This window comes from Erpetoichthys calabaricus, chromosome 4 (genome assembly GCF_900747795.2).
Source record: "Erpetoichthys calabaricus chromosome 4, fErpCal1.3, whole genome shotgun sequence".
Taxonomy (NCBI): Eukaryota; Metazoa; Chordata; class Cladistia; order Polypteriformes; family Polypteridae; genus Erpetoichthys; species Erpetoichthys calabaricus.
Genome location: NC_041397.2, coordinates 328,438,951 through 328,462,225, shown reverse-complemented (window position 1 = coordinate 328,462,225; position 23,275 = coordinate 328,438,951). Strand labels below are relative to the sequence as shown.

Here is a 23,275-nt window from a genome sequence, read left to right as displayed (position 1 = left end):
TACTGCCATCTTCAGAGGCACTCCTGGAAGGAGGCGTCTGATTTGGGAGATGAGCAACCTGCCAGACGGAGCTCCGATCCACAACTCTGACCGCTATATACAAGTGTTCTTGCGTTAGATATATTTCTGTTAATTTGTGTGACATCGAGCGCTTGCTGTTTCTGTTAAAAATCTTTTTGAGTAAACAGGACGGCCCGATTGCCACCCCAACACTTCATCATAGTTCCTGTCCTTACTACCAGTTAACGACAAAGTAAACCTCAGACAGATCTTTCCTCTGCTCTCCAAAGGGGATTATCGTTGCATGTTTGCATGACTTCGGTCATTTACCAGACTCACTAACTTTGTTGAGTAAATAAATTTAGGGTTCAAAAAGTTTATCATTGAAATGTTTTCAAAATTCTTTGTAGATTCTCTCCTTGCCTGGGGATGGATTTTTAGTTACTTTAATCAATTCTGCCATTTTAAAATGACTGACATGTTTAAAGTTTTTAATTTCCTCTTTATGTTTCCTTAATAATTTTACTACTAAATGCCTTATCTGAATGATTTCATTTTCTAGATTCTCATTAGTAGTAAATTCTCAAGATAATCTGCCTCGTCTTTATCTGTTAGAGTTGTCGGCCATTCCCATTTCAATCTTTATTGACCATTTGTTACTTTAACTGTTTTCCAAATCTGTCCTACTGTTGTTTTATTATTATTTATTACACTACAGTATATTTTTCAGTAATTAGGTTTAATATTTTAATTCTTCCAGCAATAGCCTTTTAACTACAGTAATCCCTCGCTATATCGCGCTTCACCTTTCGTGGCTTCACTCCATCGCGGATTTTATATGTAAGCATATTTAAATATATATCGCAGATTTTTTGCTGGTTCGTGGATTTCTACGGACAATGGGTCTTTTAATTTCTGGTACATGCTTCCTCAGTTGGTTTGCCCAGTTGATTTCATACAATGGACGCTATTGGCAGATGGCTGAGAAGCTACCCAGCTTACTTCTCTCTCTCTCTTGCGCTGACTTTCTCTGATCCTGACGTAGGGGGATTGAGCAGGGGGGCTGTTCGCACACCTAGACGATACGGACGCTCATCTAAAAATGCTGAAAGATTATCTTCACGTTGCTATCTTTTGTGCAGCTGCTTCCTGAAACGACATGCTGCACAGTGCTTCGCATACTTAAAAGCTCGAAGGGCACGTATTGATTTTTGATTGAAAAACAAACTCTCTCTCTCTCTCTCTCTCTCTCTCTCTCTCTCTCTCTCTCTCTCTCTCTCTGCTCCTGACAGAGGGGGTGTGAGCTGCCGCCTTCAACAGCTTTGTGCTGCGGTGCTTCGCATACTTAAAAGCCAAACAGCCCTATTGATTTGTTTGCTTTTCTCTATCTCTGTGACATGATCTGCTCCTGACGCGCACTCCTTTGAAGAGGAAGATATGTTTACATTCTTTTAATTGTGAGACGGAACTGTCATCTCTGTCTTGTCATGGAGCACAGTTTAAACTTTTGAAAAAGAGACAAATGTTTGTTTGCAATGCTTGAATAACGTTCCTGTCTCTCTACAACTTCCTGTGTTTCTGCGCAAATCTGTGACCCAAGCATGACAATATAAAAATAACCATATAAACATATGGTTTCTACTTCACGGATTTTCTTATTTCGCGGGTGGCTCTGGAACGCAACCCCCGCGATGGAGGAGGGATTACTGTATTACATTCAATTATGTATAGACATAACACAGATTTCCAGAGTTTCCTACATGCTCTGTTTCTGTCTTTCGCAGCTGTGCTACGTTCTTCATTCCACCCAAGACCAATTCCTTTGCCTTTGAACGTTTTCTTATTAGGAATACTTTGTTCTGCTGAATCTAAAATAGCTTTACATTTGCAATTAGTAACAATATCGACATCTTTAGTTTGCATATTCAATTAACGAATCACAGAAATCACTAAATTCTTCCCAATTTGTTCTTTTAAAACTCCTCTTCTCACGGTGATCGTGTGAATAATTTCAAACATATCCCAAATAAAATACAGTAGAATAACACTGGAACTAAATGCTGACCATTAACGCTCGACTATATTGTAGTGGCTGGCATTGTCACCGTACAGATGGGCGGGGCTGGACAGATGATTGACAGCAGGATATTCACAGCTGTGCTGAGCTCTGCATTCCAGAAACTCCTGGAACTTTCTCGTTACACCTTACAAGTCTGAGAAGGCTTGAGATGGCAGGTGGAGACTCCCAGGGTATTAGAAATACAGCCTCACAGACGATAACAAAAAGACTGAAGACAGGACACCACACGAGACGCTGGACGACGATCAAGAGCACTGCGAGAGTGGAATAGCCTGTCTAGTGAAGAGGCAGTCATTTTATGGGGCGTCTTACACGACTTTTACAGTGAAGGGTGATTCTGTTAGAAAATTATTGTGAAATCATTTGTTGTGGAATAAATGTGCCTGTTACTGAGCTTAACTCCCATTCTGTGTGTGTCTCAGTCTTTCCATCTCGGTGCTCATTACAATATAATAAAACCCACGTGCCCTGCTAGACACCATCAGATCCATTACTTTCACTTTCCTCTATTATAATGCATAATCTTTGCACATTTGTAGGCTTTTTCTTTTCTCCAGACGTCTTTCTTCTCCAAATGCTGCTCCACACTACACTGTAAAAAATAAATCTTGCGTGTGTGAAAAATAATAATATAAAATAGCTAACTATACGCAAAATAATCATTACTTTAATTAATAAAAATGGGTTTTACCCTTTTTGTTGATTATTTAATTCTAATTCAATAAAAAAATTATGAATAATGTTAACTTATTATTTTTCTTAAAATGTAAACATTTTTTATAACTTATTCTAAGTAAAAAAACTATACTGTGAATTGAACACATTTAAGTTAAGTTTAAATTTAATGATTCTGCACTTCCTCTCACATCGAAACGTAATGACACGGCACTTCCTCTCACATCGGTTTCTTAGTCTTTACAACAACGCATTCAGCTGTAACGCTTATCCATAATAAGAGTTATTTTACTACGAATGTGTAAGTATAAAGCATATTAATTCCGTAATGAATAACTAGTATTTCATTTCGTATAGCTACAGATGTAAGCATTTGTTATTTTCACGAAACCTTTCCCTTCATGTGGGAAACATGGCGGGCAAAGTAGCGTCTTTCTAACAACCTACCTCGTTGGTTTGCTTTAAAAAGCAGGCACATTTCTCGGATAGTTACATATGTTCATATTTTTTTTTTATCGTTTAAAATTTTATTTTACACAGAAAAAGAAAATGACACTTTGAGATAAGTTTGAGAACGCTATGGCGTTTGTCCTAAACTACGACCTGTAAACAACATAAAAAGACGTTTGCCTAACCGTCACGGTATTATTTGACTTCTTATTTAATTAGTGTTCTACATAGGTAATGTATTTACTGGTTAATTTTTAATACTGTGATTTATTTAGCGATGTTTGATTTCCTATGTCCTATTTTATTTCAGGATTTTCGCTATCGCATACTGAGAAGTAGTGGAAAAGGCGGCCATTGATTTAAGCGGATATGTTGGCGTAAATGCACGACATGTTTGAAGAGTGCCATCTGCGTCAGGATTTCACTCTCTACGTTTCCTTCCCGTTTAGCACTCATTCCATCTACTCAAAAATATTGCTTGTAATTTGTTGCCTTATTTTTTTTAAGTACTTTTAACGCGTTATTTTTTACAGTGTAGCAGAATTGTGTAAACACAGGCACAAGTCTCCCTACTTCTAGTTCTCTGTGAATATCTCATGATCTGCAGGAGGTACAAAGACAAGCCTCATATCATTTAAAAGAGAAAAAAACAGAGAATGTGCAGATCTGATTGGATAATCCACTAGATGACAAGTAGAGGCAGACCTCAAAGCGTCCATATTTAAATTGCCTTATCCCATCATCCATATGACATTGAACAGAATGATTATCAGTGTTTGAGAGCTGAAACTCTCCTCTTTGTTACTGCACAGGAATCTGCTCATCCAACTGACCTCACTTGAAGTTATATGATGGCAAATGTGGACGGCGGACTCCCAACCGAGACACGTCAGTTTGGACGTTTTTTTAGACAGATAGAAAAGAAAAGCAGAGCCTTACAGACACATGCAATGCACCATTTTGACAACAAGCTATCAACCTTTAACTCTAGCACTTTGTTAACAAATATTCTCAATAGTTATTTATTTATTTATTTTAAATGAGTGAATTATCAGTGCACACTGGCGGCTGCAATAAAAGAGGACACAGTGTGCTTAATTCAGTTTTGCTGTTAAGTTTTAAACTGTTGTTGTGAGTGTATTATGGGGCTTAGTGTTTTTATTTCACATCTTCATCTTGTTCTTGCACAACATGAGGGATTTTTATGGAATTTTCAGGGGTCCGCAACTTTTTAGTTTGGGGGTCTGTTACAAAATAAGGAAGTAGTGAGAATAGTGTATTACAGTAAAGGAGAGACCCTTTTCTTTGGTTTCACTTCTAGAATTCCACCGATTTCATGGTAACATAACCCATCATGGATCTCATCACGACGAGCAGACACTGTACCTGGCGGAGTGAAGCTCACAACCTCCCACTGGCTCAATTTCTCCAGATGCTCCTTCAAAGGCGGCAGCTTCCTCCTCAGGTCCTCAGAAGAGAAATCTGCAGTGATGGTGTAACTGAGAGAGTCTCCTTCTTTAGGGAGGCCACAGAAAGGTGAGAAAGTCTGTGTCAGGAGAGAAGACAAGATGGCGCTTTAGGGAAGAGAGAAATAAAAAGGACTTAGACAGGGAAACGGCCTTCTCCTACTGCAGTACCCAGAGACGGCCTGAAAGTGTGTTGTGTGGTTCAGTGTAGGGGCTGAAAACAATGAAATTTCAGTTTACTCCTTTACTTCTTCACGCTCTGTGAGGTGGCATTGGATACATTTGTTACGTCAATGACATTACAAGCTAAAACAGAAGATTTGTTATTTGCTCATTTAGGGGCTCTTTGTCTGATATTACATGTATATTTGGCTTGAATGCCTGCAAACATTCAGTGTCAAACATTGGCAGGAATAAAAGGTATCAAGACTACAGGAGATAACATCCATCCATCCATTGTCCAACCTGCTATATCCTAACACAGGGTCAAGGGGGTCTGCTGGAGCCAATCCCAGCCAACACAGGGCACAAGGCAGGAAACAAACCCCGGGCAGGGTGCCAGCCCACCGCAGGGCACAGGAGATTACCATTTATATTAATAAAAAACAATGAGTAAAACTTCTACATGGATGTGATGCTGGTGAGGTTTAGAAATATAACATTAAGAGCAGCTCTAAAAACATAAACCAAAGGAAATGAAACTGTGCAACATTGTAGTTCAGTTGTCTGACATGTCTTATTTGTTATTGATGGGTTGGTTTATTCTAAAGTGGTCCTAACTTAATTATTGAAATATTCAACAAAAGTGTTCATATAGGCAAGTTTTAAAAGCATGTTTGGGCCCGGCCTGGACTTGGATGGGAGACCATCTAGGAAAAGCCTTGGTTGCTGCTAGAAGAAGTGTTGGTGAGGCCAGCAGGGGTCTGTGTGTGGATCCCAATGCCCCAGTGCAGTGAAGGGGGTACTGTGGTGTAAAAATGGCAGCTATGTTCGGATGAGATGTAAAACCGAGGTCCTGACTCTCTGTGGTCATAAAAGATTCCTGGGCATCCCTTTTAAAAAGCAGGGTGGATCCTGATGTCCAGGCTGAATTGCCCACCATGGCCTAGTCACTCTGGCCCCTTAATCATCTCCTATCTCTAATTGGCTATCTCTCTCACCACTTCGACCCTCCTGTCCTTGGCTTTTGGAAGCACACGACAATCAACGGACTGAGCTTAGGACATCCAAAAGGAAATGGAGGACAACACCTGCTGAATACACAACTTGTCCTGTTTCTATTTAGCCACCATATCTGCGCACATTTCTGCTTTTTCATTTTGACGCTGGGCAGGTTTCATTAAAAAAATATAAGATTTTTTGAAAATCAGTGCTGGACTTATCCCTTTTGAACAAGTGGAAAGGGATGTGAACGTGCTTCAGTGTGATCTGAAGGATTATCCAAAGTATTACAGGCTGGTACTGCTGGCTCTTAGCTTATCTGCTGACACAAGTGTTTCTATTTGTCCTCTGCTGTCCCGTCATACGACTGACTCAGAAAAGGCAGAGTTTCTAATCCGTGACATCACAGAACCTTCTTAATTTCCTCTTGACTTCATTTAACATCTCTGCAGGGTGAGCAGTCCATGAAGTTCACCAGTTGTTCTCTAATCTGTCCCTTTTCTGCCCATCAGGTACAAACAGAGAGAGGTTCTGTTTTACACGCCACACGACTTCTTCAGCAAAACCTGTTAAATACACAACTTGCTCGATTTCAGTTTACTCACCATATCTGTGAACATTTCTGTTTCTTCATACTGACTCTTGGCAGGTTTCATTAAAAAATATAAGAACATTTTTTCAAATGCAAAACTGAAGACTCATGAATCAGCTCACCCCATAGTGCAGAATATCAAACATCAGCTTGGAGACTTTTATATTTTGACGTGATATTCTGGTTACATTACTGGGATAGAAAATGACAAGCCTTGTTGTGCTGAACGGCCTGCCAATTTAAGAGCTGCTCTCGTGTTCTAAAAGCATCTTCAATCTAAACGTCCTCAGGTCTCCACAGATCCCTGCGCTGATCCAAGCCCCCTATGAAGTGTGGCTCTCACCTGGAGGAAGTGAATGTTGTCATCCGTTTGTAACAGCTCCTTCAGCGCAGCCTCTTTGCTCTTCAGCTCCTTGATCTCCTTCTCCAGGCACAACATTAAATCTTCAGCCTTCTTCATTTCTTGTTTCTTTTGTTTGTTGATCTTCTCTGTCACTTTCTTACAAGTTTCCTCAATGCAGCGAATCAGGGCAATGAAGCTCTTCTCACTTTCCTTCACCTCCCTCTTTGCAGAAACCTGAATAGATGGAAAATACGTTATTAATTAATCTTTTTTTAAAAACCTTGAAACCATTACCAGCTCATGTACTTTATATGAAAGAACACAAAGATCCCACATATTAAAAAAAACAAAAGCAGAAGGTGGCCTGGTGCTTCCTGACTTTCAGCTGTACTGGTGGGTAGTCAAGTCAAGTCAAGTTGGGGAGCATGAACTCCTAATGTGAGACAATGGAAGACACCAGTGCTGAATACGCACCTGCCTGGTGAATCTTGAAAGACAATTCTGTAAGATGTCCTCTCTCTGTGGGCTCTGCTCTGTGCTCCACTCATGAACAATTACCACCAGTTTACTAGAAATCGTGTTGTTCTTCACTCATTCAGAATACGGAACCAAAGTAGAAAAGCTTGATGGAAGGTCACTTCAGTCTGCTGTGTCATTACAGGAAAACTTTACATTTGAGTCAGTTATGCAGAATTCCAGTCTTGGAAGATACTCAGCATCTCGAGCCTTCAGAGATCTTTATGTTTATAATATGCTTGCACCTTTTAACTCTTTTAGGGCGGATGTCGACTTTTGTCGACAGGAGGGGTTGAAGGCTAATGTCGACAAAAGTCAACATCCAGGGATAGGGGGCGACAATCAGCTGTTAATGGCGACAAATCTCACTGTCACGTCACAGGCATTCCCTCTGTGCTTGGAGGAATGCTAGACTCGTTGACTCGGCAAATAAACCTTGCGTGTGCATGAGTTGCGAAATGTAAACAATGGCAAGATGGCACCGACATGTGAAAAGGCAGCGAAGCAAGTGCAGAAAAGAAAACACTCGGCAGAGGATGTTTTGCGCATTATCGCGGAGTCGGACTCTTGATTTTTCAGAATCGGATTTTATTGGCAGTGATCAGGAGATCGAGCAAGAGAGTGAGAAGCAGGCATCAGCTGATCAGACACCAGCCGATGCCGCGCCAGCGGATCTGCTGCCAGTTGAGTGCCTTCGCGCAGCTGATGCATCTACGGCAAGGTTCGCATGGGATAAATACACACACATTGATCCGTTGAGAGCCGATCTGGCTACCGGAGTTTACAAGACGGCATGGCTTGCTTTTGGACACGACAGATCACCGGCTGCTGTACTTCAGGCTGCTCTCTCCTGATGCTGCTTTTCAGCTACTGTCAGACGAGACAAACAGGTAGGCAGAGATTTTTTTTGAATCGCGGGCTGCGTTTGCATCGCATTCTCGCTTTTTCAAAGTGGAAACCCACAACGAAAGACGAGATGAAGCGCGCTGTAGCATTACAAATAGAGATGGGACAGAACTGGTGATATAACTTCAGGGAGCATTGGTCCAAACGTGTTTTGTCCCCTGGTGGCTTAGGTACGTGCTGCTGCAAAGTTTTATTCACTTCTGTAATAAACAGAAGCAAATCCCATGGGGTGAGCCAGGCTATAATGCCATACATAAAGTTCATAAAGTTTCAGAAGATGAAAAGAGGTGACAATACGGTTTTCATGCAGGCAGAAAACTTGGTGGTAGTGGCATGGCACGATGGCAAATGGGTGACTTGTCTCTCTACAGTACACACTAACAATATATGTGAGAAAGTGCAGCAACAGACAATTGAAAAATAGGCACCAAAGCAACACGTATTGTAAGGAGTGCAATGTGGCAATGACTGAAATTGGCTGCTTTGAGCGAGATCAGACTTTGCTGTGTAAAATGTATGTGATATGTATGTGAAATCATAGAGTATGCAGGCTCATACAACATGCAAGACAGTAACATTTGTCAAAAGTAAATATTTTTTGTTGATTTGATGTGTTAAACAATTGCTTTGTGTTCTTTTTTAAAAAATGTTAGTTTTTGGAAAAATATTCAGCCCTGGGAGAAAAGAAACAAAAAAAAAAATTAGCCCTAAAAGAGTTAATCAACTTTTATTAAAATGCAGAATTCCCTCAACACACACTTATTGTTTGTATTTACAAGTTAGGTATTTGGTAAAAAACAATTTGCTAAACATTGGAACATTACAAAAATTGTGATGACAACAGGCCATTCAGCCCAACAAGCTTGTCCATCTTACTCATCTAGATGTCCAGAATAATAGCAAGTTGAGATGTGGAGGCCTCTAAACTCCTACTCTGCACCACACTATTTGTCAGTTTATTCCATGACCTTCTAATGTTTGTGCAAGATCTACCTTTAACAAATTTCCAACTGTGAACCTGAAGAATGTATTTATATTTATTACTTTCATAATTTAAAACACTTCAGTCATGTCCCCTCTTCATCTCTGTTTGCCTAAACTGAAAAGGTTCATCTCTTTCAGTCTCCACTTATATCTCTCATTGTTTTAGGTGGTCTTCTTAGGATTTTCTCTAGTGCATCCATTTATTTTTGTAAAATGGAGACCAAAACTAACAAACATTAGTTAACAAACTACATAAAACCACCAGGAGAGCCTTTATCTCCAAATGGAGAAGACCTGGAACAGAGGTAAATCTGTCCAGGAGTGGCTGGCCTAGCCAAATTACTCCAGAAACAAACAGAAAACTCATCCAGGAAGTTACTGAAAAACTGGAACAAACATCTAAGAAGCTGCAGGCCTGTCTCAGCTCCAAGAACGATACCACCATTAGAAAGACACTGGGGACACAATGGGAGAGAGCTACTGTACATAAACTCAACAAAAGCAACACAAAGCATTGTCCAACATTTGACAAAAAACACCCTGAGAACCTGCAAAACTTTTGGGATAGAATTCTGTGGATTGAGTCAAAAGTGGCAGTTTTTGGAAAACATGGGTCCCGTTACTTCTGGCGTAAAGATAACACACCTTTCCACAATAAGAAGATCAGGGCCACAGTCAGACATGCACTGGTAGTGTGAATTCAGCCGTCTACCAGAAGGTCAATGTCCAGTCATCTTTCCAAAACTACCGAAACTGTCTGATTTGCAGGTGTTGCTGCTAAAGGTGACACAAATGAGTATTAGCTTAAGGGTGCAATTAGCTTTTCACACAGGTGATACGGGTGTTGGTGAATTTTTTTTCCTTCAATAAATGAAATGATCATTTAAATTGGTATGTTTTATTTACTCAGGTTGTCTTTTGTATTCTACTAAATTTGTCTGGAGATCAGAAACAATGAAGTGTTATTACGAACCAAAAACAGAGGAAAACAGGAAGGGGGCAAATACTTTTTCACAGAAGCATGCATTTGCTGTGAATCAGAAATACTAATCATGAATCTGTCCAGATGTCCACAACAGATCCAAACTGATGTCCTCAAGCTCAGAGTGTGATGTTCCTCCGGGTTCATTTTGTTTCATTTTGGGTGTTTTTGTACGTGCAGTTCTGTATTCTGTCGACACCATTTTCTGCTTCATCATCCCTGTCACTTTGTGACTATCATTGCCTGACTGCAACCTTGAAAGAGGAATTCTAAATGAAATATGTGACTAGTGCAGGTAGGGTTAAGAAAAAAAAAGTCATGTTAGAAAGTTTGCTTCTTTCTTTGACTACAACTCTGATTTGTGGTTCAGATGTGATGTGTGGTGTGCTTTACTGTGCCTGGCACACACACCCTGCATGTTTATTATCATTTAGTAAAAATTTAATTAAAATGAAAAGAAAATTACCTCAAAAACCTGTCCACCACTGGTGCTCAGTACATAAGGTGTATTCCGGACTAAGGGTGTGTTAAGAAACTTTAAAGTATATTAAAAAGTGTATTTAATTAGGAAAATAAACCCTAATCCTAAACTTAGAGAAAAAAGAAAATGTGACTGAATACAACAGGGTAAGGGAGGAAAACAATGAATTCATAATAAACATTAAAGGAACGAAACATTTAAAAACTCAAAATGCAAAGAAACAATACCAAAAATTAAAAATATCAAAATTACAAATCTAAAAGTCTAAATGCAGAAGGTCAAAAAGGTCAAAAGACCTCCAAACACCAAAACTACAAAGTAAAACTACAATAAAGGAGCAAAGCCACAGCAAACTAAAGCCACACCAAGAAACGGCACACCAAAGAGACGAGTGGAACACACAGATCTTAATGACCCTCAGGTGCTAATTTAATCTCTCTCTATATATATATATATATTGTAGAAGAAAATAAGACGTCAGCACATCGAGAAGAGTTGGGGAATTGCCTCGTATAATGTCCAGAGGACGAAGTACACAAAATAATGTAAAATTATGATCAAAAAACAAATAACATGGGATCAGGAGGCTTTTATAACAAAACAAAATGGAGACAGGAAATGGAATAACAGGAAATGTCGTTGAAATTGCGAGACCAGATGTGATGTCATCAAGTTGGGACCAGTAGTGACGTTGTTGTGTGGAGACGGAAGCGAAAGTGAAGAGCGGCCATTTTGAAGGTACGTGTAACGCCAATGTTTCTTTTTCTTTCTTCGGTCTGAAGAGAGAGAAACGTTAGTGCCCATAAACAACCCTTCATCTCGCACTAGTTCACTCACGTCTGAGCTTGTTGACTGCCTTCTAATCGCACGTGTGTTTGACAATATATATATATATAAAATCCAGCGTCTGTTTGTATGTCTTTCTGTATGTCTATCCACTTTTCACAAGAGAACTACTTAACGGATTTAGATTGAGTTTTTTTCTATAATTTGTTAGAACATTCCAGTTGATTTTGCATCTTCTCTCATTGCTCTAAGAATTATAGTTCACTTGCAGGAGCGATTTATTCTCGCTAATCCGAGACAAAGGCTGAGGGCCGAGGGGAGGGGGAGGCATGACGTCAGGAGTTCAGAGCCGGGTAGAGCCCTCCTCACTCACGCACCACAGTCTACCTCTCATGATGTGTTGGAATGTAACTTGCGTCCGCTTAGCTAGCGATACCTGTTTGTACAGATTGGCCCACGAGAAAGTGGTGTCTCGTCTGCCGCCGAAAACGCGCACAGGGATGTATTGACACACAAGGAGATCACTTTCAGCATCTTCTGTAAATTTGAGTAGCGAATTTTTTTTTTTCTCTTCACCACGTAATGCAGTCGTCTTGGTGGAGGCGGGACACTTTGTTGTTGGCCACCCTGTATATTGATTTTTAAAGTTTGTCCTGTTTCACTATTATGAGGGTGGAGCCGTGGGGGACAGCTTGTATATTGTAAAATACTTCATTAAATAAATAAGGAACAAAGAGCAAGACAACAAAGAAAGTCAAAACACTAAATAAAACAATTAATCATAACCAAACTGAAACAGATAATGGAGACATAAAACAAAAATAAATAAATAAATAAAGACAAATTCACAAGTTAGTCCAGCACCTTCATTGTCATCCATGCCCAGAACACTATCATGATTTGTGTGGTCAAATACACTAGAAGACTGGATTGAATTTGTTCTACAAAGTAAACACAGCAGATTGTGATCTTCCTGCCACCAGGGCCCGGGCCACTCTATGAGAAGAACTACATATGGCAGGGCCTCCTGGATTTAGTCTCTCTGAAGCCAGATGTATGATATATACGTCTGGAGACCACCCTGAGTGAATTATGCCTCAAACTGGGTGGGAGCAATTAGACGGCTCACTGAGTGTCACATTTCTGTACCAATCCAACGCCTCCTGAAGGCGGCACTCAAAGTCATGGTGGTGATTTTGGACTGCAAAGATCACAGATGCTCTTGTTCACCTGGTCCGACAGAAAGCAAGCTTCTGTTTATGATGTACAGTCAAAAAGTTAACTAAAAAACATATTAGACATATAGAGGAGGGTCACGTGTGCAGTGAACACATTACACATTTTAAAAATAAACACAACGTATTGCAAAAGAAAACTGTTATGCAGCATCAGTAGCATCAAACAAATTGGCATTAACAGCATCAATGGACGAGTGGTTTACATGAACGATACGTCACTGATGGCGCTGTGTGTGCTGTCTCTGCTGTTCAGCGTTATGATGAAAGTGTAGGAGTTGATGAAAAATTGAAAGAACTGGCAGCTCTGCTCGTGTAAATATGAAACTGCAAAAAATGCATTTGAAGTAAACTGCGTGTCACACTCCATCAAAAGGACTGCCATTAAGAGATCAGATAATGAAGAGCCACAGGAGGTGCGGATTTCAGGACTCAAAACACCCAAATTAACAAATTAGTCTCATGACACCCATAAAATAAGGGAGAAAGCTGCACAGCACCGACCTTCTGACTGCACATCTAAACGAATAGCTAGAGAAAGTTGCCATCACTGACTAATTGGAAACGCAAACATGACGTGGCGCTTTAACAGGCTGCATATCCACAGGCCACAAGGCGTATCTACACTCGATTTGCTGTTGTTAAGTCACATAGAGATACAACAGTTAAAATGACAGAAAGACATCGTAGCACTCAGAGGCAACAGAGTGAAACTGCAGCCCCCAATACCTATGAGGTCAGTCGAGGAGTGGCCACAAAATTAGGTATAGTGGGCTACAGTTAGACTCATCTCCAAAAGTGTGGGGTCCAGTAGCTGCAGTGGTCTACGTGTCTGTCTGTCTGTCTGTCTGTCTGTCTGTCTGTCTGTCTGTCTGTCTGTCTGTCTGTCTGTCTGTCTGTCTGTCTGTCTGTCTGTCTGCCTCCACTGTCACAGCACTCATTACAAAGTGCAAATGAATTATTAAGCTTCAAAACAAAAATGGGAAGATCAAAAGAACTGAAATTAAACAATAAACATTTAAGCTACATATCTGACAATACCAAACTGTAGGTGAAGATTCCAAGATAGTAAAGTCAAAAACTTCCAACAGAAAGAGGAAACACAACAGGGGGCTGAAGAAGACTGCAGAAAAGCTAACGCACCATGTTGTGGTGCTACCCGGCGTTCATTAAACAAACCTGCAGTTCTGCTCTTTCCTTACAATACCCAGAATTCCTCAAGATGTCAGCTTATTGTGATTATTTTGAGGTGGCCCTGCTGTCGGCTCCATTGAATCATCCCTACTTAATGCAGGTCATTGTTTGTGGCACATTTTTTTTCAGCACTGTCACCGTGACTGTGATTTGGCATTGTCTGTCACTATTCCTGTTTTACTCCATGCCTTCCCATGAGTCCCCTTTACTGGGTGACTAACTCATACAATTGTTTCTGTGCACCTTTGTGCAGTTAGAGCACAGGAGGTTTCAGTGACACACTGACGGACGCACAGCAAGCCACAGATAAGGACAGAACCAGTAAACTAGGGGCTTAAAGTCACTGCACCACACTGCTTGCCTACAAGTTGGACATGCCTGAAACACCTGGACAGAGAGAGGCATCCTAAAGACATCTCTAATCAGACGCCTCTTTTTGATATGGAGGAGCAGCGGCTCTTCTTTGAGATTGGCCAGAAGTCTTTGGTCCTCATCCTATGTGTAAGGCTGAGCACAGACACCTGTAACATGAAGCTCATTTCTGCTGCTGGTATCTGTGATCTTGTTCTTCAGCCACTACCAACAGCTCATGACCATAAGTGAGGGCGGAAATGTAGCTCAACCAGTAAATCGAGAACTTTCAGACTTCTCTTTACCACAGCTGACTGGTACAACGCTGCTGTGATCTGCCTGTCAATCTCACGCTACCTTCTACTCTCACTTGTGAACAAGACCTGGAGATACTTAAACTCCATTGTCTGAGGGAGCACCTCATCCCCAACCTGGCGATATATACAGTATATACATATACACATACACACACACACACATATATATATATATATATATAGCAGTGGCGGACCATGCATTTCACACCTAGGCCTTCAGTAGTGCTCTGTCTGAATCAACCCGCCCCTCAAAAACTAATTTATGGTTATAAAAACCATCTAATATACAGAAATACAGTATAAAGAGCCGTTGCATCGCAGATAGATAACTCCTGTAGCCACAATAAATGCCTTTATTGAACAGACAAACCAGGGGTGAACAAGTTCCTTTCTACTGCAGCTACAGCCCGCGACACACATAAACATCAATAATAACTCATAAACTTGCAATATTATTTAGGAAAATTGCAACATTTTACTCACCAAAAATTCGGATTATTTGTAAACAAAATCCATCCTCCTCTCTTTCCTCAAAAACAGTTCAATTACTCTGTCGTACAGATTATCCATGCGCTTCAGTTCCATCACGAAGTCCCTTTCTATCGCCATCGAAGCTAATGCTGAAAGTCGAACCTGCCCTGTCGTATTTCTGGCATAAGTTTTAATTTGCTTTAGGGCTGAAAATGTCCGCTCAACAGAAGCAGTGGACACGGGAATGGTCACCGCCAAACATACCAATGTGTACAGCTGCTCCATGATGCTCTCATTCAGATTTTTCTGATGAAGGAAGTCAAGGAGATCAGTGGGAGATTTTCCTGCAAAATCATCCATGGCATACATTACAGTCAGTTCTGTTTTTAGCCGAGACAGATCAAAAAGTGCTTCGTGCACTCGGAGCGCCTGCAGTGCATTCAGTGGCCTCGTAGAGTTCCTCATATCGGCTTCTATCTCGCTCAACAGTGTCACAGAACTCTTTTACCCTAGCTAGACAATACTGCACATCCAGTTTTTTGTCCTGTAGTATTGAAAAGAGCACTTCTGAATACTCAAAAATGCCATTGAATGTGTGAAGCAAAAAACAAAACTCAAAATCATCCAGACGTGCTTTAAATCCATCAGCACAGCGCACTGTGTCCTCATTATACTCGTCATGATGCTCCAGGATGTGATGAAACAGTTCCTTTAGAGCATCTCTCTTCTCTATCCAATCAATGGGTCTGAATACGGTGACGTTGCCGTACGCCTGCTAGAGGGCCCTAGTGAAACCAACTCAAAATCTGATTGGTTGAAGCAACAGTTTAATCGACATTTATTTTGTGTTAGAGGGCCTGCAGAACGGATTGTGAAGGCCTCCGGGCAGACTTCTTTGACTTTGACCCTGCCTGGCAACAAATGATGACTGAAATGTGATTGGTTAAATGCTTTAATACGAAAATACATGTCTGGAAGGAGCACAGCCATCGGAAAAGCTATGAAAGGAAGTGGACAGACTATTTGGAATTATTTAATAAGTATTCATGGACAAAATATAATTAACATCAGTTTGTGATTAAGATATTTTTTTAGGCCAGCAGAGAAGGCCTTGCAGGCCCTGATGGTCCACCACTGATATATATATACATATATATATATATATATATATATATATATATATATATATATATATATATATATATATATATATATATATATACAGTATATATATAGGATTAAAATGATTATTTTGAGCATCAAAATAACTGTTAAAAAGAAAGACTTGGGAGGTCTTCAGTTTTCAGATGCTGTCTGATCTTCTGGATCAGAGCACACTGGAGATCTAAACACTGCACGTGGCTCCCACTTCCTCTGTCCCACATGGGTCATATCACCTTTTTAAAGTTTTGCTCTTTGCTCTGTTGACTTTGAGTCTGGGTGGGACAGCACAATGTTTAAATGACATGTTGGGTTCTCCTCTCATCCTCTGATCTCATCTGCATTACACAAACCAGCCAAAGACTTTTAAATGTAGGGTAAGACAGTTGTGATCTTCAAGATGGACAATCAAAGCCAGTCAGGGGAACGGTGCCAGTCGAGCAAACTCATCAGGGCCAACCTGCACTAAGGAGACTGGCCAGAAAGTCACCTTCAATAGTGACATGACAGAGAATTTAGGGTCACCAAGCATTAAAGTCAAATAATAAGAAAGGAACACTCTTTAATTCTTAAATTCTATGAATGAAGTATTGAAGCATCTTTTGTTTTCACATTTCCTGTGTGTCTGTAACAGAGAAGCTCTGAGGGCTCTCGTACTTTTAATTCATTTCATCTCTCGCTAATTCAAAATGTCTTCTTAATTGCACTCACCTTTATCTGTTCCACCACCTTCCTTGTCTCCTCCACTTTTTTCTCTCTCACCCCAATTCGACTCTGGATTTCACTCAGGGTCCTGCCCAGCTCATTCTGTAGGTGAATACGCATGGGGTGTTAGGGAAAATATCCTACACTTACATTTCTGTATATGGACTCTGAGTATACAAATATTAAACAAAAAGATTCACTTCACATTTCAGTAACACAACCTCATTTTTTCCTCACATCATGCAGGATGTTGAATCTGTTAGACAGCACTGACAAGCAATGAGCTAAAAAAACACACTCAATATTTAAAATCTTGTCAGTTTAGAAAATGCACAACAAGACATTAGAATGACAATATTTAGACCTGACAAAGCGTGTTGGAAATTTTCACTTTATTACAAGAGGTTTTTGCTTGTTTGTTTTTGTTAGATACTGTATTTAGCTGACATTCATGAAGTCATCACTAAGTTCTCTCAGAGTGGAATTTAACTTAACCTGCCAGAATTACAATAGTCTGTAGGGGGCGCAAAAGTGTAGAGAGATACGAGAAAAGAACATGCAAAGGACTAAAAAACACGTCAAGACCAGGAGTCACACCAGAGGCACACACACAGCAGGTCTCCATGCAACCCAAGTGACACATCAACAACACCAGGATCTACTGCAGGTTGACATTTCTGGTCCATTTAGGTTTGTACTGATGTCATTTTATGCCAAAAGATTTACGTTTCCACCTACACCCCAAATTTCAGGTTAGTTGGACACTCTAAATTACATCTGCGTGAATGTCAGTTAAGCTCTGTCCCTAATGTGACATAAAGTGGTCATATTCAGAAAATGAACAGATTTTTGTGTTGATGTAGATAGATAGATAGATAGATAGATAGATAGATAGATAGATAGATAGATAGATAGATAGATAGATAGATAGATAGATAGATAGATAGATAGATAGATAGATAGATAGAACTTTATTTGTCCCTAGCAGGAAGTCTTGCACACATTTCCATTAAACACTAACTTTCTCTCACCTGCTTGTCCTCCCTTGCGGTCTTCAGCTCCACAATATGATGCCCCCTGTGTTCAGTTGCCACACATATCGTACAGATGCACAAATTATTTGTTTGGCAAAACACCTCCAAGCCTTTCTGATGTTTTGCACAGAGCTTATCCTTCAGATTTCCCGGGTCCGTCAGCTTATGGTCCTTCCAGGCAGCTCCTTCATAGTGAGGCTGGAGGTGAACCTGACAGAAGGAGGCCCTGCAGGTAAGACATGACTTCACCGCTCTGAACTTCCTCTCAGTACAGGCGTCACACTGTATGTCTCCAGGTCTGACATAATTCTGTGACAAGGGAGGAGAATCAAGACTGTTCTTCTTCAGTTTCTTGATGACTTCATTCAGCAGAGTGTTTCTTTGCAGCTCAGGCCTCGGTACGTAGGTCCTTCGGCACTGAGGACAGATGAACACTTGGCTGTGATCCCAAAAACCCTTAAGGCACTCGAGACAGAAACTGTGACCACATGGTGTTGAGACGGGATCAGTCAGGGTGTCCAGACACACCGAGCAGGTGAACTCTTCCTCAGATATTAACAGATGTGCTTCTGCCATGGTCTGTCTCAGGAGAGGCAGGCAGAGAGACTCGGACAGGTGAACAGGGAGGTGACTTGTGAAGAAATGAAAGTGAAAGTTTGGCTGTGCTCAGTGAGAAGGAGGAGAAGGAGATTCAAAGTGAAATGTGAGAGCACACAGGGTGAATGGTTCATTTGAGACATGAGCTCAGGCAGTGAAGGTCTCCACCTGGTCTGATGATACACACTAATGTGTCTGGTGTCGGTAACATTGACAAAGGTACAGGTGGGCTTAGCTGACCTCACATGTCAAAGGCTTAACACATTTGGCATACCCAGAAATTCTGCTACCATGTTCCCCATTGGTGATGTAATGAATATCGTTCCTATGGCAAAACCTTTGCTATCAGAAGTGTAAAAACTTCTAAAACATAATTTCACCCTCTCCATCACAAAAACAAATGCTGAACAATCTCAACACTGCGTCTTGTGAAACCCAAGACATGTACCGCCACCCTAACCCGGCACAGACTGGCAGGACACAAGTTTCAGCACACAGTATGTGTTTATTTTAAGTGGTGAATTGCGTTTCTCACAGCGTTCTGCATTCCTCACAGCACAGTACATAAAGCACCAACAAGCACAGCACAGACCCTTCACCTCCAGTCCTCCTTACAGACTTTGTCCTTCTTCCTCCCAACTCTGGCCATTGAGTAGTAACGACTGGCCCCTTTTAAAGGACACCCAGAAGGACTCCAGGTGTCCAGCGACCTTCTTCTGGCAGCACTCCCTGGTATGGTGGAAGTGCTGCCAAACAGGGCCCAGTAAACATCCAGGTGCCCCCTGACGGAGGCCACAGGCCCCAGCAGAGTTAAGCTTCCATGCTCCAAACCCATGGCACCTCTGCAAGCCAGGGAGGCTGCCCTCTAGAGTTCTGGGTGAGATAATGTCCAGAATAAGCCCTCTACCCCAGTCCTCCCATTATCGAGGCATCTCAGCTGGGTAAGGGCCCCGGCGGTCCACCACAGTCTCAAAACTTTATTTCAGTTGTTAGTTGGTTTATCTTAATCTTCAGCTCCTGGGTGGACAGACATGTTTCAGTCTGGTAGACTGGAGTCAGTGGCATGTTGTTGCTCTGGCCAGCTCATGTTTAAAGCTGCTGCTGCTCTTAGGTTTTTGCTTTTGGTTTGTCATGTTTTTTTGTTTTATGTCACTTATCCTTGCTGCCTTCTCCTATTTTCACCTTCCAATAATGACTCGAGTATTGTGTGTACCTTTGGTGTAATCTTGGCATTCAGTCCACAGGGTTACATGCAGAAGAGAAAAGACCCACCACAACGTTTTGCCAAAATCACTGGAGACACTCATGGGGAGGTCGAAGTCTTTATAACACCCTTGGCTAGCATTCTGTTAAAATGTTGTTTAATGGCTCCTTTAGTCTGACTGGAGACCCAGTATGTATGATGGTGAACAGGCACTTCATCAATAATGCAGATAGTCCTGAGTGATGATGGAAGTTATTCAAAGTCCGTATATCTGCTCACTGTTGCTGTAGGGGTCTCACCATTTCTTGTTGGCCAAGGATGCTAGCTGTGTTGATGTCACATAGCATTTTCATTTCTGCTGCTGAGGTAGACCCCCCTCCAGTCAGAACATACCTGCAAAGATGGAATACATACTGTAAGTATCATTACAAGTCCTACTGATTCCAATATTAGGACAGGCAAGGTTAGGTGAGAATATTCCAGAACCTGTGTCCATCTTCCAGGTAGCGTTTCAGAAATGGTATTTCCTTAAGACTTTGCCTATAGCCTTATGCTAATTGCCATCCATGAAAATGAAGTTAAAGCCAAAGCAGCCTCTCATGATGACCTGATGCCTTCTCCCACAGCTCTTCTACAGAAGAGTAAAATGGCTGCCAGTATTCGCAATGACATCTATCAACCACCTCTGTACCTGGACTGGAGCAACCAAGAGGTGTGTCATACTGGATATGCCAGTGAGCTCAGCCTCTACCTGGCCGCCTTTGATTTAGGGAGTTTTAACTGAACTGAAATTAATTTAAAGTCTAATGCCAGGATATGTAGTTGCAGAGAATTGCTCTTTGTGTTACAGACATAAATATTACAAACTAAATACATGAACACACATGCTCTTTCCATGTTTTTCCCTGAATGAGCACATAGTCCTTATGACAGGCAATTCCTTCCAGATCTTTAGTAATCCTCCAAAACCATGCGACTATGAACGTTCTGGGGTGCAGCAGCGATGCCAAGAGGAAGGCGATTAAAGTAAAATCTCCAGAGGGAATTCTGAACGTTATGAACTTGGCTGACTCTTTCATCAGGAGAACTCTGTATTTGGTATCAACTTTCTAAAGCGCTTTGCTCCTTCTAATTTACCAAGGGACTGTTTGACAGAAGGCAGTATGAATTGTTCTATGTACTGTATACTGTACAGTACACACAGCACTCCACATATGTGCACAGCAACATTTGTCTTTGAAATCATCACAATTCCTGCACACAAATTGAGTGGCTCCTCCAGTCTACTGATGTGATGTTTCCAATGTTTTCCATAAATTGAAGCCCTTTCTTCTTTGTGTATCAGATGGAATGTAATCCACCTTGGTATCTTTAAGGAAAAGGGCACTTAATGGCTGCTGGATGACACCCAAAATACAGCAGAATTGTGGATATTCTCTCTTTAGGGTCTCCAAAGTAATCGTATGAAGATGTGCCACCGGTTCTGTCCTTATGACAGCTGATCTTTTCAACCAGGGGTGTATGGAGGCTACTGATTATGTAGACATCTGCCACTGCTTCTCTTTCTCCATTTCTCAGTAAAAGACTTCTGACACTTGCTACATCTTGCAGTGTCTTCCCTGGCCCTAGAAAGGATGTGCAACCTGCTTCAGAGCAGGCTTTGAGGAAACAGTTCACTGAAAATGACCTGCGGTGGGCATAACTGAGACATTTGTGTGTGCTCACCACTTACAGTATATCCATCTTTCTTTTAAAATCAAAACATACTTAAAGTTATAGATTTAGAGAGTGTAAATGGATCACAGTTGATGGGTAAAATGACTTGTGGAAGCAACAGCAGGTCAAAGTGCCTGTTTAAGCTCTGAATCTGTAAGGGAGATGTTTGTTTAGGTCTATTTAGGATATCGCAAAAGTGTTCCTTCCATCCTGCCGTGATCCCCTTCTTGTCCAATACAATCTTACCATTTTTACCAAGGACTGAGATATTGTGTTGACTCGTTATCTTGGCAGCCTACTTACCTGTGACAACAGCACAACAGCTGAAATCAAAACGTACATTGGGAAGGCATCCTCCACCATGAGCAGATTGAGGAAAATATGGGACAACAAGCAGTTCTCTTTATAGACCAAGATGGAAGTATGTAACAGCGTTATCATCCCAGTTCTTCTATACGGAGCTGAGAGACGGTCCCTCATGAAAGCACAACAAGCTTAACTGGACAGCAGTAATTCATGCTGCCTTCACCGAACTGGCAAGTAATGACCACTACAGATATGGTCCAGAGAAGAGCTGCCCAGTTGCATATTACAGAAACTTCAAAACAGACGGCCACATTGGTTCAGCCATTTACACCATATGGACAACAGCAGACTACCATAACAGGCCATGCAATGAGCCATTCTTGGAAAACGGTAACCAGGCTGACCAAGGACGACCTCGGCACAAAACTTTAACAAAAGACCTTCACTTACTGGGGATTAACTGGACAGAAGCACAACCACTGGCACTTGACAAATCTGCTTTTGTGTCATCATGGCTTACACCGCTGGGCACAAAGACAGTGAGTTAGAGACTCATTTGATGTCAAGGTTTTGTTTGTCAGCAATCTCACATTTAAGACTGTAATCTTCATTTTAACCTGTGGAACTGGTTTACAATTATCAAGTCAAGACTATTTTATGACAAACTTACTAAGTTGTCAAGAAGAATCCTAATGCCTCCTCCATTTACCTCCTTCTATTACCTAAAACTATAACAAATCACTTGTTTGCATGAGACTGTACAGAACATCTTTAGAGTGTGGCTCAGATCCATAAATGCTGTTCTATCACAAGTCTTCTGGGCTCCCCAATGTCTCTGTTCAACTCCTGTTCTTCTACTCAGTCTGATGGGCTTTTCATTACTAACTAGTTAGCTCACTCTCTTGGGTTTCTGGTGAGGTTTTTATTTTTATTTAAAGTGATTGAATCTGAAGTCTTTCTATAAATTACTGGAGTGGTTGTACTTTGGACTGATCTTTGTATCTTTTACTTAGCAGTTTTTCATGTTTTTCTACTATAGCCCTCCTATTGTAATGCATACTGCTAGAAATAAATTCAGTCTTACTCAGCTGCAGAACATCAGCACAAGAACATGGTGATCTCCCCAACGATGTATCTCACTTTAAAATAAAGCTGACACTGGCCATTTGGAACACAAAGATGTCAGCCAATTACTCAAACCCTCTCTACTAAAATATTAGCTTTTTCATCTGAAAGTGGAAATGGAGCCTGAAAACCTAATAATCATCTCCATGCCAGGTGTAGAGATCTGCTCTGCATCCTCCAGACTAGCAAACTCTTCCTTTACTACTTCTGAATTGAGTAACATTGACTCCGACATGGAGGATAATCAGTCTGAATGAAACATTTTATTGTGTCCGTATGTAAATCTTCTTATTCAAATTACAAAAACAATAATGAAGAACAGAACGATTTACTAATTTTTCTTTGGCCTCATAGTCAGCTCACTCTCAGATCTCCCAGCCGCCACACTGCCTGTTGTTTGAACTCTGATGGCCTCCTAAAGGCAGGCAGACGAGTCA

At 41.0% G+C, this 23,275-nt stretch overlaps 2 protein-coding genes across 4 annotated transcripts in view; both read right to left on the bottom strand.

Moving 5' to 3' along the window:
* The window catches only part of LOC114644893 (E3 ubiquitin/ISG15 ligase TRIM25-like), a 150,370-nt gene extending 131,870 nt beyond the window's left edge, over positions 1-18,500 (bottom strand). For 2 of the 3 annotated variants that reach the window (XR_007934651.1, XM_051925840.1), the window contains exons 1-4: positions 17,888-18,500; positions 16,863-16,958; positions 6,768-7,001; positions 4,592-4,751 (exon numbers count right to left, since the gene is read on the bottom strand). Coding sequence is in view for 2 of the 3 variants with exons in the window: in XM_051925840.1 (XP_051781800.1) it covers positions 4,592-4,751; positions 6,768-7,001; positions 16,863-16,958; positions 17,888-18,466 (1,069 nt within the window). In the remaining variant the exon portion in view is untranslated. The remainder of the gene's footprint in view (positions 1-4,591; positions 4,752-6,767; positions 7,002-16,862; positions 16,959-17,887) is intronic. The other variant, XM_051925841.1, reaches the window with a different exon arrangement.
* LOC114643553 (protein NLRC5-like) overlaps positions 1-23,275 on the bottom strand; it is a 5,922,889-nt gene that overhangs the window by 1,916,098 nt on the left and 3,983,516 nt on the right. The window lies entirely within an intron of this gene.